The 17390-nt window shown below is 36.4% G+C and overlaps 1 protein-coding gene across 2 annotated transcripts; it reads left to right on the top strand.

Moving 5' to 3' along the window:
* The first annotated feature begins 767 nt into the window (after positions 1 to 767).
* trappc14 (trafficking protein particle complex subunit 14) lies at positions 768 to 16042 on the top strand. Of its 2 annotated transcripts, XM_041778714.1 has the most exons (13): positions 768 to 1150; positions 3390 to 3668; positions 4907 to 4990; positions 5430 to 5559; positions 6807 to 6893; positions 7108 to 7228; positions 7311 to 7458; positions 7949 to 8010; positions 8529 to 8701; positions 10603 to 10742; positions 12177 to 12367; positions 12470 to 12634; positions 12874 to 16042. In XM_041778714.1, exons 1-13 carry the CDS (start codon positions 1004 to 1006, stop codon positions 12890 to 12892), a joined length of 1746 nt encoding a protein of 581 aa, XP_041634648.1. In that variant the 5' UTR covers positions 768 to 1003; the 3' UTR covers positions 12893 to 16042. The 2 variants fall into 2 exon arrangements, with proteins under 2 accessions (XP_041634648.1, XP_041634649.1); XM_041778715.1 differs by lacking the exon at positions 12874 to 16042 and having other exon boundaries at positions 12470 to 12638.
* Positions 16043 to 17390: the final 1348 nt, after the last annotated feature.

The raw sequence follows: 17390 nt of genomic DNA, 5'->3' as shown, positions 1-17390 counted from the left end.
GATTATCAAAGATCAAGTGACGTCAAGGTGTGCAGCGATGATGCTCATGTTCCTCCCATTTCTGTGGATCTTTGCTGGGATGTTTCTAAACCTTGACTGGAGTCCCCCATGTGGTAAATCAAATTCATTGGCCACGATTTGGAAAGGCACACACCTCTCTATAGAAGAAGTGAAGGAGGTCTGAATACTATCTGAATGAGCTGTAGGTATTTTAGCATGAATCCCATAAATATATGTTAAAATGCACACCTCAAGTGGAAATAGTATGGATTTACAAACACTAATTTTTAATCCTGAGACTGTACTAAATTATTCTGCATTCACAATCTATCTCATTTGTCTTTTAAAACATTGTATCATCAGAATTAGGTTGGCCTAGCTTTGATTATTTTCCAAATTCTGAAAAGCCTAATAAATTATTAATTTTGAAATGTGCTTCCATTATCTGTGTTACCAGTAAAAATAAAAGAGAAATCGGGCATCCCTGCCCTTAAACCACTGGGAAGTCCCAACATGGTGATGTGGCTCTATGATTGATTAGTGCGGTCTGGATAAAGCTCAGTATCCGGCATGGATTATCCTCTAACAGTATGCCTTTAAGGCTGTCTTGTCGTCTTTAAATCGGAACTTTACCTGGGTTATTAGTGAAACTATTACCTTATCCCATTACCTTAGTCAGGTATAGACTGACTGGATTTACCGGAGCTAAAATGTTCCGTGGTCTGCGTGTCTGAGGATTGACTAGTACTGTCTGACATCAGCTCTGACTCGATTAGCCACCCTGTTGTTTGTATAGCTAGCGGAAGTAGAGCAGCGATGTTATCTTATAATCACTTAAATTCAACTTTAACAGTGATTCCTGTTAAAATAATGACACCAGAATGTTCTAGACAGCTTTACCTGTAAAAAGACTGACCAACATCCGGGGATTTTACCGATTCCGAGCTATCCGCGTCTGTACCGGCTCTTGTTTGTTTACATTAATGTCGATTTTATTTTGATAATGGAGTCCAGCTGTGAATATTTCATCACTTTTCCCGCCAGTCCTGTCTCGGATTTACCGGATCTATCAGAGTTGTCATCTGTACAGAAGAGGAGGCAGGTTTACCTGGGAGAGACTGTCCAGGTGACACTAGTGCTGAGGTTCAAGGTAAAGCTGTCAAAGTGACCATACTTCAATATTTTAGGTTTCAAATTAAAATATCGCGGTTATAAACACGGTATTTAAAATAATGGATGATAACAGAAGGTAAATAGGCTTCAAAAACAACAGCTATTTCAGAAGACAGGGGAGGAGATACTAAAAACTGTCTAATTTGCTCTAAAATGTTGACAACTTTTCAACCATGCCAGCGTAATGTTGCAGTTAAGTCAGTGTTCACGATTGCATATAAGAAATTGCTAAATAATGGTAGTACAACATTTATATTTTTGTTGTTGTGGTATTAAAACGTATATTGATAAAGTTATATTTTCATTTGTATTATAGCGAGGCTTTAAAGTCTGCTATTATCAGTGACAGTCATAGGGAATAAATAAGGATAGTTAAATAAATCAAAATAAGGCTAAATTACAGGTATCAACATCATCAGTGAAATCAAAACCAAGCAGTTCCACAAAATAAAAACTGCACAGCACAAGTCACTGACTGTCAACACAGATCATATCATTGGCCTGCCAATAATCAAGGAAACATGATTGATGGGATTATTTTAGCTACACACTATTTAATCAAAGTGATTGCATTATCAGCAGGTAAAGTCTTATTGACGATGAAAATGATTGGTAGGTCAGACAAAACATTTCTGACATGTGTTTAACATCATTATATTGACATATATCTATTGTAAATATTGGCCTATATCAGCTGTAAATATCAGCCTAAATTAGCTGTAATTATCAGTCTATATCAGCTGTAAATATCAGCCTAAATTAGCTGTAATTATCAGTCTATATCAGCTGTAAATATCAGCCTAAATTAGCTGTAATTATCAGTCTATATCAGCTGTAAATATCAGCCTAAATTAGCTGTAATTATCAGTCTATATCTGCTGTAAATATCAGCCTAAATTAGCTGTAATTATCAGTCTATATCAGCTGTAAATATCAGCCTAAATTAGCTGTAATTATCAGTCTATATCAGCTGTAAATATCAGCCTAAATTAGCTGTAATTATCAGTCTATATCTGCTGTAAATATCAGCCTAAATTAGCTGTAATTATCGGTCTATATCAGCTGTAAATATCAGCCTAAATTAGCTGTAATTATCAGTCTTTATCAGCTGTAAATATCAGCCTAAATTAGCTGTAATTATCAGTCTATATCTGCTGTAAATATCAGCCTAAATTAGCTGTAATTATCAGTCTATATCAGCTGTAAATATCAGCCTAAATTAGCCGTAATTATCGGTCCTTATCTGCTGTAAATATCAGCCTAAATTAGCTGTAATTATCAGTCTTTATCAGCTGTATCAGCCTAAATTAGCTGTAATTATCAGTCTATATCAGCTGTAAATATCAGCCTAAATTAGCTGTAATTATCAGTCTTTATCAGCTGTAAATATCAGCCTATGTTAACTGTAGTTATTATTCTAAATCAGTTGTAAATATCAGCCTATACCAGCAATTAACATTGTTCAACATAAGGTGTAAATAAAGGCATATCGTCTTTAATTTTTGGCCTATATTGACTGTATTTATTGATCTATTTCTTATGTTAGTATTGGCCTATTTCAGCTTTATATATTGGCCAATATTGTCGACCTTTATTGGCTATAAATATGAATAAGTTCATTGAGTTTTTTTGTCACTCTGTCAGCTGAAGTCTTTTTCTTTGTTCATCCACCTTCATTTAAACTTTTAAGTATGTTTTAAGGACTAAATTTTTAGGTCTAGCGTACATATATAAATGAATAAATGAATTTATCATTTAATGATAAGACTTTCTTTCGCTCAGTATTTAAACCTTTATTCATCATTTTATTCATATTTTGTCTTTTATTAATGCATGCAAAGTCTGTAAGTCTGTTATTTGTGCTGTAAGCCACTTAATAAGTCTAATTTGAGGCTTTGGTTAAAAGGGATGTTTACCAAAAAAGAGGAAAAACTGGCCCTCAGTGAATTTTGGGGTGTTGGACTATGGAGGATTCATCAGATGGATGCTGTGTTGTAGGGGGTAAGAGGGCTTTACTTAGAGGAGCCTTCAGAACAGGACAACCTTTGATGCTCAGCTGTGAAATGATCTCACTCATCAACTGCAGCCTCATTTGTGTGATTTAAACAGTGTGCAGGAGCTTCCCTTTAAGTTATCTAAAAAACACATGTCCCACCCATTTGCTAAAATCATAATAAAGTTTATAACTCTGGTTTAAATACTTCTCTTCTGTCCAGGACACAGTTGTGAAGGATGATGGCTCTGGTGCCCCCTCCTGGAGAGACTTGGCGGGCTCTCTGTCTGCTCTGGCGAGCATTTGTGCTGCTGAGACCCAACAGCAGAGAGGCGATGAGCTTGAGCCGGAGATCCAGGCGTCAAGCTGCAGCGAGGATGAAGAGGAGGAGGTGGAGGAGGAGAGGGAGGACAGAGGTCAGGCATTCATCAACTGCAGACCGCTGCTGACACAGAGTAATGCAGGAAGAGACAGGCGACAGGGTGGGAAGGAACCAGTGAAGGTGAGATGGAGATGATGAAGTCAGAACTCTAATATCAAAGTCAGAATTCCGATATCAAAGTCAGAATTCTGTTATCAAAGACAGAATTCTGATCTTGAAGTCACAATTCCCTGATCAAAGTCAGAATCCTGAGATCAAAGTCAGAACTCTGAGAGCAAAGTCAGAAGTTTAATATCAAAGTCAGAATTGTAATATCAAAGTCAGAATTGTGAGATCTCAGTCAGAATTCTAAAAAATATTTGGAAATCTGAGATTAAAGCCAAGATTCTGAACCCAAGGCCAAAATTCTGAGATCAAAGTCAGAATCTGAGGTTAAAGTCAGAATTCTGAGATCAAAGTCAGATTTCTGAAAAATTTTTGAAATTCTGAGATCAAAGCCAAAATTCCAGGATCAAAGTCAGAATATGAGATTAAAGTCAGAATTCTGAGATCAAAGTCAGAATTCTGCAAAAAAGAAGTTAAATTTCTGACTCAAATCTCAGTAAGGACTTTAACTTTTGATTTTGGAAAAAAATTTGCTTCTCACATTTTTTTAGTGCCTCTAATCACCCTTGGTAGTTCTTTTTTACTCGTTTGCCATAGTGTTCAAATCTTGTTTAGTAATCCTGATCTCTGCATCAACCTAAATGATCCTGATTTTAGTCCTAACACAGCAGCCCTTTTGTATTATCAGTTTCCCAGAGACAAACAGCTGCAGACTCTCCTCTGCCTCTTGCGCCTTCTCAGTGCCTCAGATTAGTCCAGACTTGACTAAACGTTCAGATTCTCAGGACTGTAAACCTGCTCATGTCTCCACGTGTCAGCCCACCTCTCTGCAGACAGTGAGGAGGACCTCCAACATTTCCAGAAAGAAAAAGGCAGTTGACATAACTGCAGCATGTGCTAAGAATCAACCACATTGGCTGTTAAACATGCTGGTGCAGGGCTGAGAGCTCCAGGCTAAAAGGCCAGACAAATGTGAGATAAAATATGATTTAGAGCTCCTTTAGGGCTAACTGTTGAGCCTCTGTGTTATGAAAACCAGAAAGAAGAAGAAGCTTTGTAAATACAGTGAAGTATAGTACTTCCTTAAGAGGAAACTGACGTAAAAGTGAAACTATTGATTTTAACAACTACTCAACAGGTATAAATACACTAAAAAGTACCATAAATACAATGGGTTACCTTCCACCCCTTGTTAGTTTCTCATATTTAGTCGTCACATGTCGCTCTCTAACTTCTCTTTATGTCTCCTACAGGCCGCTCTGGTTTTGGATGATCAGGCTGTCTTCTGTCTCACTGTTTGTCTGGACAAACTTCCTGTCAACACTGTCAAAGCAAAGGTCATACAGTCATACACCAACATATTAAAATCATATACTATAATTTAATAAGTCTGTAATTTAATAAATGGGTCTAAATGTGTATATGAGACAGCAAAAATAAGAAAATAAAACTCAAAACAACCAGAAATGTGTTCTTCTTAAGGGGAAAAACTGAGTTAGAGACTGATGTACACTGTAGCTTTACCCTTTTTACTTTCTGCTGTTTTGATTTTGTTTTTACATTTTATTTTTTGTCCTCTTGGGTATAAATCTGTACTGATAATTTCAATTCATTGAGCTTTATTGGTGTGGAAAACATGTTAGCATTGCTGCTTTTTAGATTTGATTATCTAAAAATCATGTTTTTTCACTACCTTAGTCAACAGCACTACATTACCCATAATCCTATGGTGCCTCATATGTCAGACTGACCTTTTCTCCTCTTCTTTGTGTTCAGGTGGTGGTGACGGTGTGGAAGCAGGATGAAGACGAGGTGGAAGTGAGGGAGCACGGATACCTGACTCTCCTGCAGCTCCGCAGTCCAACACAGACCTTCAGACGAGACCAGAGCTCTTTCAAGGCCCAGGGTAAGGCCCACAGGGTGGTCATTTCACAGAGAGTTTCTGCAATAGTGCTGTTTCAAAGCTTGACCATCATTACCCCTTACTGAGTGTCTTCAACAAAATCAGCCTCAATACAATGACTCACAACATGCCAGTGTGATGGCCCACAGAACTGACAGGGCCTCTGACAAACCCAGAGAATGGGTCCTCCCCAGTTGTGATTTATTGATTATAACATTGCATGTGTGTTGGATTGGTAGCTTTAGTGCTAGCATCCTGGCTAACAGTTACTTTATTTTTGAAGTAAAACGTTTATTAAACTGTTGCTGGGTTCTCATGTTAAAATTATTTATTTGTGCTACCTTTTAACCCCTCTTTACCACTTTGTGTCCCTTTGCCACTTTAGACCCTGTTTTGCTGCTTTTTGCCCTTCTTTGCGAAGCTGACACGCCAGATAAATTTGTTTCACACATCCATCAGAAAAACCTCTCATATCAAGCGTTTGGGAAAGAGCAGAGGCTTTGACAAAAACTCGGAGCGTGATTGGATGAATGTTCTGTCCGTCACATCTTTACGGGCCAATAAGAGCAACAAAACACGTGATGTAGCCGCTACCAAGCTATGCCCCTACCGAAGGAGTAAACTCCATAAGGACTGAATAAAGTGAACCTTGCGACTGTAGACATGTCAGTACACGACTTTTGTCATTTTTGAGAAGAAAACAACTCACTGCTGTTCTTTGTTCTTCTTTTAACGAAGAAATATCGTCAAGTTCTGATAAAACTGGTGCTTTAGCAGCATCCATGCTAATGTCTTCCTGCTTGCTTATGTCACGACTCCACCGCACCCTAAAGGGCCCCTCATCGCTGATTGGTCCTGTCACTTTCTAACCGGGCCCAAACATTTCAGACGGGAACTTTGCAAGATGGATTCACAAGTGAGAAACACGGAAATGGGTGTATCCATCTGTCTTGCAAGGTTACACCTTTGCCACTTTTTTCCACTTTCGTCTTTTAACCACTTTTTGCCAAATTTAACCAACGTTCAAGTTTGTTCACACGTTTATGTCCCTTTTTTACCCATTTTTTTTTTTTTTACATTGTGAAAAAGGCTTCATTGTACTACAGCATAATTTGGCTGGGACCCAGAAACCTCTCCCCTTTATCCCCCCTTATGGACTGCCCTGCATACCAGACCTTTAATTTGACTCTGTTTTTGGATTTTAAGTTCCTGGTTTAACGTCTTTCTTACTGTTGTGTTTTTCATTTCAGTCAGCACCTTCCTGAATGTTCTTCCTCCTCCCAGTGTTCAGTGTCAGCAGATCAGCGTTTCAGGGAAACACCTCACAGTCCTCAAAGGTGAACCTGAGTGCCCAGTCTACACAAAACATTTACACAAATACACACAGATCTATGAATAGACGGTCCTAACGTTTCAAAATAAAGGATGACTACATACCAGATGACCTCCAGGTCTAAACTGGTTTTAAAAACGTGGTAGACCACAGACATAACCCTTAAAATCTTCACCCCTTCTTAAAAGCAGCTGATAAATCCTCTTCCATCTCCTCAGTGTTGAACTGCAGTTCCCAGGATGCAGTTTGTCTCAGAGACATGAAGATTCTTCCAAACTACAACTCATCCTACCTCCCCATGATGCCTGATGGTTCAGTCCTCATAGTTGACAACGTCTGGTGAGACTCAAACGCTGACACTAGACACAGTGTCTAATGCCTTCAAAGTCTCCTCACCAATATTTCCTTTGTCCCTCTGCAGCCACCAATCAGCTGAGGTCTCCATGGCTTCGTTCTGTCGAATGGACAGCGAATCATCACGTTTGCCCAGCATGCTCAGCGCCCTGGAGGAGCAGAACTTCCTGTTCCAGCTTCAGCTACAAAACACAGAAGAAGAAGATTCCAGTGAGGTGAGAGGACATGATGTCTGCTGTATTCACACCATCAGTTAGTCTCCTGTCTTTATCAGTGTCAAAGAAAATCACTGTACCAATCAGAAAACCTTCCCATGGTTACAGTTTACAGAGGCCAGCAGTAAATAAAATGTCAGGATTAGGGGTGGGGTACCAAACTATGGCTGTTTAACTTCACCAGTGAAATCCTTTGATCCTCTCAGTATTGACAGTCCTAACTTTTCGGAAATTGCTAAATATCTCTGAAAGGTTGAATGGTATGTCTTAGAAAAGTCATACCAATGACATCCTAGTTTTACTGAATATTTTGACATTTGAATGGTTTGAATCAGTTGAATTTTGTTGACAAGGAAGCGAGCCAAAAAGTGAGCAGAAGAAAAAAAAATGTCCATAAGACCTGTTAATGCTGACTCAGCATTCTCTTTAGAAATCATATGAAACATTAACCTAACTATGTGTCCCGTATCTGTTGTATTTATCTACGCAGGGTCTGGAAGTCCCGTTGGTGGCTGTGTTACAGTGGTACCCCCCAGCTCTGCCCTACACCAGGTAAATATTACACCTGTGGTCAATGTTTAAACAATCTTTGACCTGACTGCTGCAGGTGGAGAGATTGTAGATTGATGTCTAAATAATGTGTTAAGATTAAACTGAGTTAGGCAGATTACTTTTTAACTTTATGTACGTTATAGCGAGAACAGATAGAAACAGTAAAATTAACATCCACATCAAACCTTTTCTCCATGCAGCTGTTAATATTGTCATGTCAGAACCAATATTTTCATTAATTTGATTTTTAAACTGCATGCGAGATGGATGTACCATCAGATCATGCTGTTTTAGTCTCTAATGCCTCAATTAAATCTGATCAAAACCTTCAGTAGTGAGGAGATTGAAAGCAGCAGAAATGGTTTATGACTTTTCAAAGATTCTTTCAGTTCATAGGTTTTATTATTGAGATGTTCTAAACGCTTATTCTTGGATTAACAAACCAAACAAACAAAGGAAAATGTGATCAGGCATCCCAAATTTAAGGGAAATTACTGCAATATTCTCTTTCTCTTCAGATTTATCTCCAGTTGTTACTCACTGCCAAGTATCCGTCTGGATCGCCCTCGTCTGGTGATGACAGCTTCCTGTCCCAGAGCGGTCAGACCTTTAGAGCTGTTCTGGGTTAAATACACCCTGCTCAACGACCTACAGGACTTCCTGTCTGTCCGTCTGGTCTGGAACTCAACGGGTGAGAATGATCACATTTTGCACACTGTGCAAAAATGTGTAGGAAAAAGAATGCATGCATACTTTCAGTCTAGGAGTAGTCAATAATTCAACATTTAGAATGCCAACTGCATTGAAAAACCACTAAAGAAGAAGAATGGGCATTAATGCAAAGTTTAAAGAAAATACCTCACAGTGATCTAGGGACGTCACGCTCACATGAGTGGTCTAGATGTACAGACAACCAAAATACAGGCTGCCTCTGGACCTGGCATTCACAAGCCCCTTTGTACAGTTATTGAGATTAAAAGTTAAAGAAGAGGATTAGGGACAGTAAAAACATGGTTTTGGAAAGCAAATGTTTATCTAATTCTGAGGATTTTCCAAGTCTGAATTTGGGATTTAAATTCTGACTTAGAGAAATTCTGTCTTTAAAAACTCAGAAATCTGATATTAAAGCCAGAATAATGAGATTAAAGCAAGATTTCTGGAATTCAAGTCAGGATTCAAAGATTAAAGTCAGGATTCTGAGATTAAAGTCAGAATTCTGAGATTAAAGTCAGGATTCTGAGATTAAAGTCAGGATTATAAGATTAAAATCAGAATTCTGAGATTAAAGTCAGAATTCTGAGATTCAAGTCAGGATTATAAAATTAAAGTCAGAATTCTGAGATTAAAGTCAGAACTCTGAGATTAAAATCCAAATTCTGAGATTAAAATCCAAATTCTGAGATTAAAGTCAGAATTCTGAGATTAAAGTCAGAACTCTGAGATTAAAGTCAGACATCTGAAATTAAAGTCAGAATTCTGAGATTAAAGTCAGGATTATAAAATTAAAGTCAGAATTCTGAGATTAAAGTCAGAACTCTGAGATTAAAATCAGAATTCTGAGATTAAAGTCAGAACTCTGAGATTAAAGTCAGAATTCTAATATTAAAGTCAGAATTCTGAGATTAAAGTCAGGATTATAAAATTAAAGTCAGAATTCTGAGATTAAAGTCAGAACTCTGAGATTAAAATCAGAATTCTGAGATTAAAGTCAGATTTCTGAGATTAAAGTCAGAATTCTAAAATTAAAGTCAGAACTCTGAGATTAAAGTCTGAATTCTGAGATTAATGTCAGAATGCTGAGATTAAAATCAGGCTTTTGAGATTAAAATTGGAATTCTAAGATTACAGCCAGAAAATTTGAGATTTTAGTCAGACATCTGAAATTAAAGTAAGAATTCTGAGATCAAAGCCAGAGTTTTGAGATTAAGCCTTAATTCTTAAGTCTATCCAAGAATTGAAAAAAATTGTATCTCCAAAATATTTTTAGTAGCCGTGGTCCTCTATTGTAAACGGTTCATCATTAATTAAGTTTGGGCTGAATTTCTGCAAGTAGGGAAGAAATACTGTAATATTTTTACCTTCTTGGCTTTGAATGTACATGTATCAAACAGGCTGGATTTCTCTGAATCTCAGTGAAATATTTCTGATTTCATTCCACATTATTACAGAGCTGTATTTTGAAAAACAGGAGAGAGATGAATGTACCCTCCTCCATATCTCAAACCCTGGTGGATTAATGGAGCAAAGACCCAGGGGTGTGATATCCATCATACTCAGGGAGTGTCTGTGCTGTTCTGAGTTAACGTCAGCCGCCCTGGTCCAGCTGTTACCATGATCCAGATGTAAACTATTCAGTGAAGTCAGCGTTAAAATATCCAGTAGATATTAGATAGTTGTTTGTAGGGAGTGTCAGGCTGAAAGCAGAGATGATGAAATATCAAAGTACAGTACAATGAAATGAAATAGTGTTTGAAAATGTCTGGTATGAACTTAAATCATTTTACCAGCTGCTTAAAGGGGCAGAGATCTGCAGCTACAGAGAATTACTAAAACATTACATTACCTTCATATGCTCATTGTTTTCTGTTTCAGCTCATAAAGGGGATCAGAAGGACTCAGGGTCGATCTCTGTGGTCTGTCAGTCTCCTTTAAATCACCTGGGACGATGTAGAAAAGGCTCTGCCCTTTCCTTCAGTGTGGCCTTCCAGATCCTTCACGCTGGACTTTACGAGGTATCGACCAGGATGTCCTCTCAAAGCTAAAGTCTTTATGATTCTGTTTAAATATTCTTTAAATGAAAAATAAGAATAACTGGCTCTACGGGTTACCAAATTGAAACATCCTCTCACTTTTCCATAGATAAAGTCTGTTGATTCTGTTTAGATATTCTTTAAATGAAAAATAATAAGAGCACGTACAGAGCAATTTCAATTCTGTCTTTCTTTGTTTTGTTTCTTTCTTTCGTTCATTCACTAATTTCTATTTTTTTTCCTTTCATTGTTTTCCTTTTTCCTTCCTTCTTTTATTCCTTCCATAATTCCTTCTGTCCTTCCTTCATTCCTTCCTGTCTTTCTTTTTTCCTTCCTTCCTCCCTTCCATCCATTCATTCTTCATTCCATTATTTATTCCTTCCTTTACTTTTTACTTCCCTTCTTCCTTCCTCCATTCCTTCCTTTCTTCTTTTTGTCTTCATTCCTTCCATTACTTCATCCATTCTTCCTTCCATGCCTTTATTCCTTCCCTTATTCTTTCCTTCATTTCTTCCTTTCCATTTTGTTCTTCTTTCCTTCCATCCATCCTTCATTCCTTCCCCATCCCTTCTACCTTCCTTCATTCCTTACTACTATCCATCCTTCCTTCATTCCTTCCTTCTGTCCATCCTTCCTTCCTTCCTTTCATCCATCCTTCCTTTACATTCTTCACGCCTTCCTTCATTCCTTTCTTCCATCCATCCTTCCTTCTTTACATTCTTATTGCCTTCCTTCATTCCTTTCTTCCACTTATCCTTCCTTCCATCTTTACATTCTTGATTCCTTTCTTCCATTCATCCCTCTTTCATTCCTTCCCTTCTTGCATTCATCCTTCCTTCAGTCTTTACATTCTTGATTCCTTTCTTGATTCCTTTCTTCCATTCATCCCTCTTTCATTCCTTCCCTTCTTCCATTCATCCTTCCTTCAGTCTTTACATTCTTGATTCCTTTCTTGATTTCTTTCTTCCATTCATCCTTTATTCATTTCTTTTCCTTCTACTTGTTTCCTTACTTTAGTTCCTTTTTGCATTCTTCTTCTTCTCTCCCTCATGTTATCATAAGAATGCTTTTTAAAGACACTCTAATATACTATCTTAGCTTAAACTTAGTAGGGTACTGGATGGAGGGTTTAAAAAGCTTTGATGATGTCATCCTATAAAGCCTCAAGGCTTTAAAAGAGGACATCTTTAAAGAAGAGGACAGAATATTTGTGAAGCTGGGGGCCCTTTCGCTTGTAGGCCTTTTTTGTAGGCCACAGTTGGCAACTTTGGTAAAAGTGGATGGGCAGTCAACTAAAGGGAAAGATTGTTGGTCTATTTGCTTTCTAATAATGAAACTGAAATGAAAACTCCAAAGGAAACCCCTGTTCTTTAACTCCTTCTCCTCTGTTGTTTTTTCCTTGTGTTTCTTCCACAGCTGAGTCAGAACATGAAGCTGAAGCTCCAGTTTACCTCGTCTCCTCCCATAGAGCCCCCATCACCACTCAAACAGCCTCCATCTTCATCGCCGTCATCGAGCCGAGCCATCTCTGAGCTACAGGATGGACACAGCCTGGGCCGCTCTCAGAGTTTCTCTCATCAGCCTCCGACCAGGACTCACCACGTCCGGTATGATTATCACCATGGTGCCTTCACTGTCCTCCAATGTTTACTTGATTATTTAACACGTTTCTACAGCCTCTGGTGATCCTGTGTCTCTGCTGTCTGCAGGTCAGGCAGTGTGATGGACCACCGGGCCGTCATGCCTCCTGTGGGGTCTCCATCAACTCGAACTGTCCTCATCCACCCTGGGCACGCCGCCCTCCGCGTGGATAAGATCGCAAAGAGAGAGTGTAAGGTGTTAGTGCTGCAGCCAATCAGAGAGACGCACAGCAGGTAAGAAAACCAGTTTAAATGATCATCAGGGTTAGGATGAGTCTATCAGTTTAGTTTAGGACAAAATTCAGGTTATGATTAATCACTTTAAGTTTAGGTTATGATTAGTTAAGATGAGTCATTTTCAGTTTAGGTTTGGATTAGTCACTTTTAGGTTGGGTTATGATTACTGACTTCTGGTTCAAGTTTGGATTTGTCACTTTAAACTTAGCTACATAAAATTGTCCTTCAACCTGCAGAGTCTCATCCATCGCCTGAAGGAGAAAAAAAAACTGCTGACTAGATGGCAAACTGATGAGACAGGGAGCTGATTGAGAGATGAGGAAAGAAGCAGAGAGGAGATGGAGATAACAGGAAGTTAAAGCAGGAGTGATCCTGCAGGATGGAGATGATAAGAAAAACAAAGATGGACGAGAACAAATCTGCTTTTCAAGGTTGTATCATTTCACTGGTTTAAATTTTCACTGGTTTTATCATTCCTTTTATATCTAATGTTGGTAAGCGTTCCACTGCTGTCTCATTCTACTAGTTTTTGTTTTGTTTTATTGAACTGGAATATTGTTTGACACGTTCATTGTCTCACCAAATTACAAATCTGGCCTAAAATCTTAGCTGGATTTTCACTCCACTGGTCTACTCAGTTCACTGGTTAGCTATCACTAACCTCCTCTAGGTGCTGTATTCACCTCATCAACATTTCACATTTAAATATCTCTTGGCTGTCCATAACACTGGATTATAATTCCGATATCCCTTATTCTACTGATTAGCCACTTTGCTGGATCATCATTCCATTTACTTAACTTTTTTAGTCTTATAATAATCATTATTAGAGAAGACTGTGGATAAAGTCTGAAATCAGGCAGAGAGAGAGAGTAATGACATGTAGGAAAGGAGCCACAGGTTGGGTTTGAGCCTGAGCGGCCATCTTTAAAGGACAGCAGCTTCTGAATTAGGGACGTACAGAATAAACCACTAGTCTGCTGAACTTCAGTTATTTGATAGAGAGGAGGATTAGGGACAAGGAAAAGTAATTTTCTTCAGACAAGTGTTTCAAGGTCTGGGGGTAAAAAAAGTCAGGATTCTGAAATTAAAGTGAGAATTTCATGATTAAAGCCAGAATCCTAAAATAAGAGTTGATATTCTCAGATTAAATTCAGAATTCTGAGATTAAGGTTAATATTCTAAAATTAAAGACAGAATTCTGAGATTAAAGTCAAAATTCTGGGATTAGAGTTGGAATTCTGAGATTTAAGTCAGAAATGTGTCATTAAAGTCAGAATTTTGAGATCAAAGCCAGAATCCTGAGATAACATTCAGACATCTTGGATTAATTTTAGAATCCTGAGACTGAAATCTTTATTCTGAGATTAGAGACGTAATTCTGAGACTATAGTCATAATTCTGATATAAGTGTCACAAATTTAAGATTAAAGTCAGAGTTCTGAAATTAGAGATGGAATTCTGAGATTAAACTCATAATTCTCGGATTAGAGTCATAATTCTAAGATCAAAGTCATAATTCTGATTTAAATGTCAGATTGGAAAAATCATGTTGGCCCTAATTCTCTTCTGTAATTTAAGTCTATTTTTCCAGTGTTTTCTCCCCTGGTTCGTCCTCTCAGCAGATGTTGGTTTCAGCTAACTTTAATCTCATTGGATAATCATTCTCTATTGTTGTTCATTACTCAGATTTATCTCATCATTCAGTTTTATTTTCAGGCTTTTATTTAAGTTTATCTAAACCTAGGACTCCTTCTTTGAGGGTGACAGCATTCATACATGGGCATTACCACACAGAGATGACCACTTGGCATCCCAGATTATGTCATTCATTTAGTTCACTGGTTTTTTTTTCCACTGGTCCGTCATTTCACTGGTTAGTCATCTCACTGGTCCATCACTCCTCATTTTACTGGATTATCCTTCCATATTTGAATAGTTTGACTGAGTTCACTGGATTATTATTATTTTTTATTTTATTTTATTGGTTTCTATTTTATTGGAGTGTTAACTCCCTGAATAATAATTTCATTGGTTTCTTTTCTTAATGTCAATAGTTTTGTATTTTACTGGATTATTAATGCCCTGGATTATCATTTCATGGATTTGCACTTTAACGAGACAATCATTCCATTGATATCATTCCAGTCAAATTTGTATTTCCTTCCATTATCATTCAAGTGGATTTGATAACTGAGCCATTTATTTGTGGTTTTCAATTTTCTATTAGATTTATTGCATTTTGTTGAAGTGCTTTATTTAAAGGATTGTTTTCTCGGCTGTCTTATTTTGTTCATATTTATAGTTTTAGGAGCTTTTAAAGACTTTTGGAGAGTTTTGTTGCTTTTTGTTTTATTTTTGGAAGCTATATTGGTGGGTTAAATAGGAAACTCCAGAGAAATCTGACAATTCATCTAACCTACTGAATAATTTAGCATAAGTTGTGTTTTAATAGAGAAAAGAAATATGAGCCAGGCTTCAGGTTTTCTTCTTGGCCTTCAACAAACATGGCCTAGGTGATATCTGTACTTGAAGATTTACTATTTTTATGATTTTTAAGCTATCTTGGGTTTACACTGGATTAAAGCTTAATTTTTATTACTGCTTTTTCTGGACAGGAAGTGTTTTACGCTCTTAACTTAGACTGGATTTTTTGTTGTTGTTGTTGTTGTTGTTAAATAATGCTGATTTATTTAAACCTGACTTTCTGCTCTTTAAATGCTTATTATTCGTATTTGTTTCACTGTTGGGTTACCTGTTGGATATTTTTAAAACATTCCAAATTTTTACAGTGAAGCAGCATTCAATTTTTACAGTGTAACTCTTGTTTTAAATCCAGAGATGTTTACACCAGTCTAAAGCTAAAAAGGCCTCAGTATGGTGCTCTTCGTCTGTCTGCAGACTGCAAGAGGTTTTATTTTGATTAATGCTTATTTTACTGATATCGTCTTTGTCATGTCTTAAATCGAGTTTTTCACACCAGAGTCACTCCAGTTTTCCTCCTAAAACTCCAGATAAGCATTCCTAAATTATTTGGTATTTTTAGTTAATACTGATCAGGTGTTTTCGTTAGTGTTTGTGTTATATCCAAGTATTGGGAAAAAATGATTGATAGTATTAAAATAAGATTTTAAAAATAAAGTCAAAATTTTGTGGAAAAAGTTGAATCTATAATAAACTTAAAATGAAACGTAGTTAGTTTCATTAAATGCTTGGAAAAAAATTAAGAATCAGTCTTTGGTAAAATTCTGTAAGTTAAGTGAAAATGCTAAAATAAGTTGAAATTTCATTTACAAAGTTCAAATAAATGTTTCAGATTTCCCTAAAAAACTAAAATACAATTTTGTAAATAAATCTGAAATTTTAATTTTAAGAAAAAAATTTTGAACAAAGTTTTAGAAATTGGAAATTAGAAATTTAAAATGTTAAAAATTTGAATTCCAAAGTCCAAATGTCAATAAAAAGCTCAAATCAAAATTTGTAATCAAAGTTAAAAATATAAGAGTGTAATTACTTTAAATGAATTTTAAAAAATAATGCCCACATTTTGAGCGGAAAAAACTCACAAATAAACTTGAAATGGACTTTGAATAAAGTCAAAATGTTGAGAGGAATATTTAAATATCAAGTTAAAATTTTCAGAAAAAGAAAAACAAACAAACAAAAAAGGAAAACAAAATAAAATTGGGCATTAGGTTGAAATTGTTTGAAGAAAATTCCATGCAGTGGATTCCAAAAAGTCCAAATTAAAAAAAAGCTTCCAATCAAAATTTCAAAAGTTGAAATGTTGATCAAAAATCTGAAATCTTAAGCATAAAGTTAACATAAATTGTTAAGATTGATATCAAAATGCTGAGCAAAAGGTTTCAAGAGAAAAATTAGAGTTAAAATGGTGAATATAGGTGCATATTAAAGAATGTTGAAACTTTACATTTCTGTTAAGACTTTGAGTTTATTCTCAACAAATTTAATTTGATTAACTTAACATTTCAACTTTTAAAACAAGATTATAGATTATAAGTTTTCATGACATTTTAACTGACTTTTTAATGCTTTAACTTTTTTCTCTATATAATAAACCAACATCGTTCAAGACATTTAAAATGTATTCTTGAAATAGTCCATCAACATTATTCTGAACAGACTCTTAACTTGACTTTTTATATTAACATTATCAATGACATTTCAGCTTTATTCTCAACATTTCCTTTTTTTTCTTGAAGTGCTAATTTAAAAATACATCATCCTCTTATTTCTTTCTCCTGTTTGGCCCTTGTGATCTTCTGTAGTTTTAGAAGGGGGAAGAAGTGGTTTACAGCCTAGGTATTGATTGTTTTTTTTTCTTACACTTATCAATCACTGATTTATTGAAATGTATTACCTCTGGTCTGGTCTTGGAGTTTAAACTTTAAGTTTATATTAGATCTGAAAATGACCCAGAGTTTCAAGTTTTAAATATCAGATATTATTTGCTAAATTGGAGTCTTCCCATTTCAATGTCCAAACCAATCAAGTTCAGAGATTTAGTGAATTTTTGAAGCTGAAAAATCCCAATGATATCTTTGTGTGTCTGTGGGCTTGAAAAATGTATAAAATTTGGGTGAATGCTACTGTCGACATCTGTTTGTGTAGATAATCTCAGACATTTCTAAAATCGGTTTACAGTATTTACCTTCTGTGAAATACATAAGTCCATCACATCTGTCCAATCAGAGGAGACGTTCACTCAAACATCAGAATCATCAGACAGAGA

Source organism: Cheilinus undulatus, linkage group 22 (assembly GCF_018320785.1).
Source record: "Cheilinus undulatus linkage group 22, ASM1832078v1, whole genome shotgun sequence".
Classification (NCBI taxonomy): domain Eukaryota; kingdom Metazoa; phylum Chordata; class Actinopteri; order Labriformes; family Labridae; genus Cheilinus; species Cheilinus undulatus.
The sequence above is the reverse complement of the archived record's forward strand: the minus strand, read 5'-3'. Positions and strand labels throughout refer to the sequence as shown.

Coding starts and splice junctions, on each gene's coding strand:
- trappc14 (XM_041778714.1), top strand. CDS start 1,004: ATGGAGTCCAGCTGTGAATATTTCATCACTTTTCCCGCCAGTCCTGTC. Junction 1,151..3,389: donor CACTAGTGCTGAGGTTCAAG/GTAAAGCTGTCA, acceptor TCTTCTGTCCAG/GACACAGTTGTGAAGGATGA. Junction 5,560..6,806: donor GAGCTCTTTCAAGGCCCAGG/GTAAGGCCCACA, acceptor TTTTCATTTCAG/TCAGCACCTTCCTGAATGTT.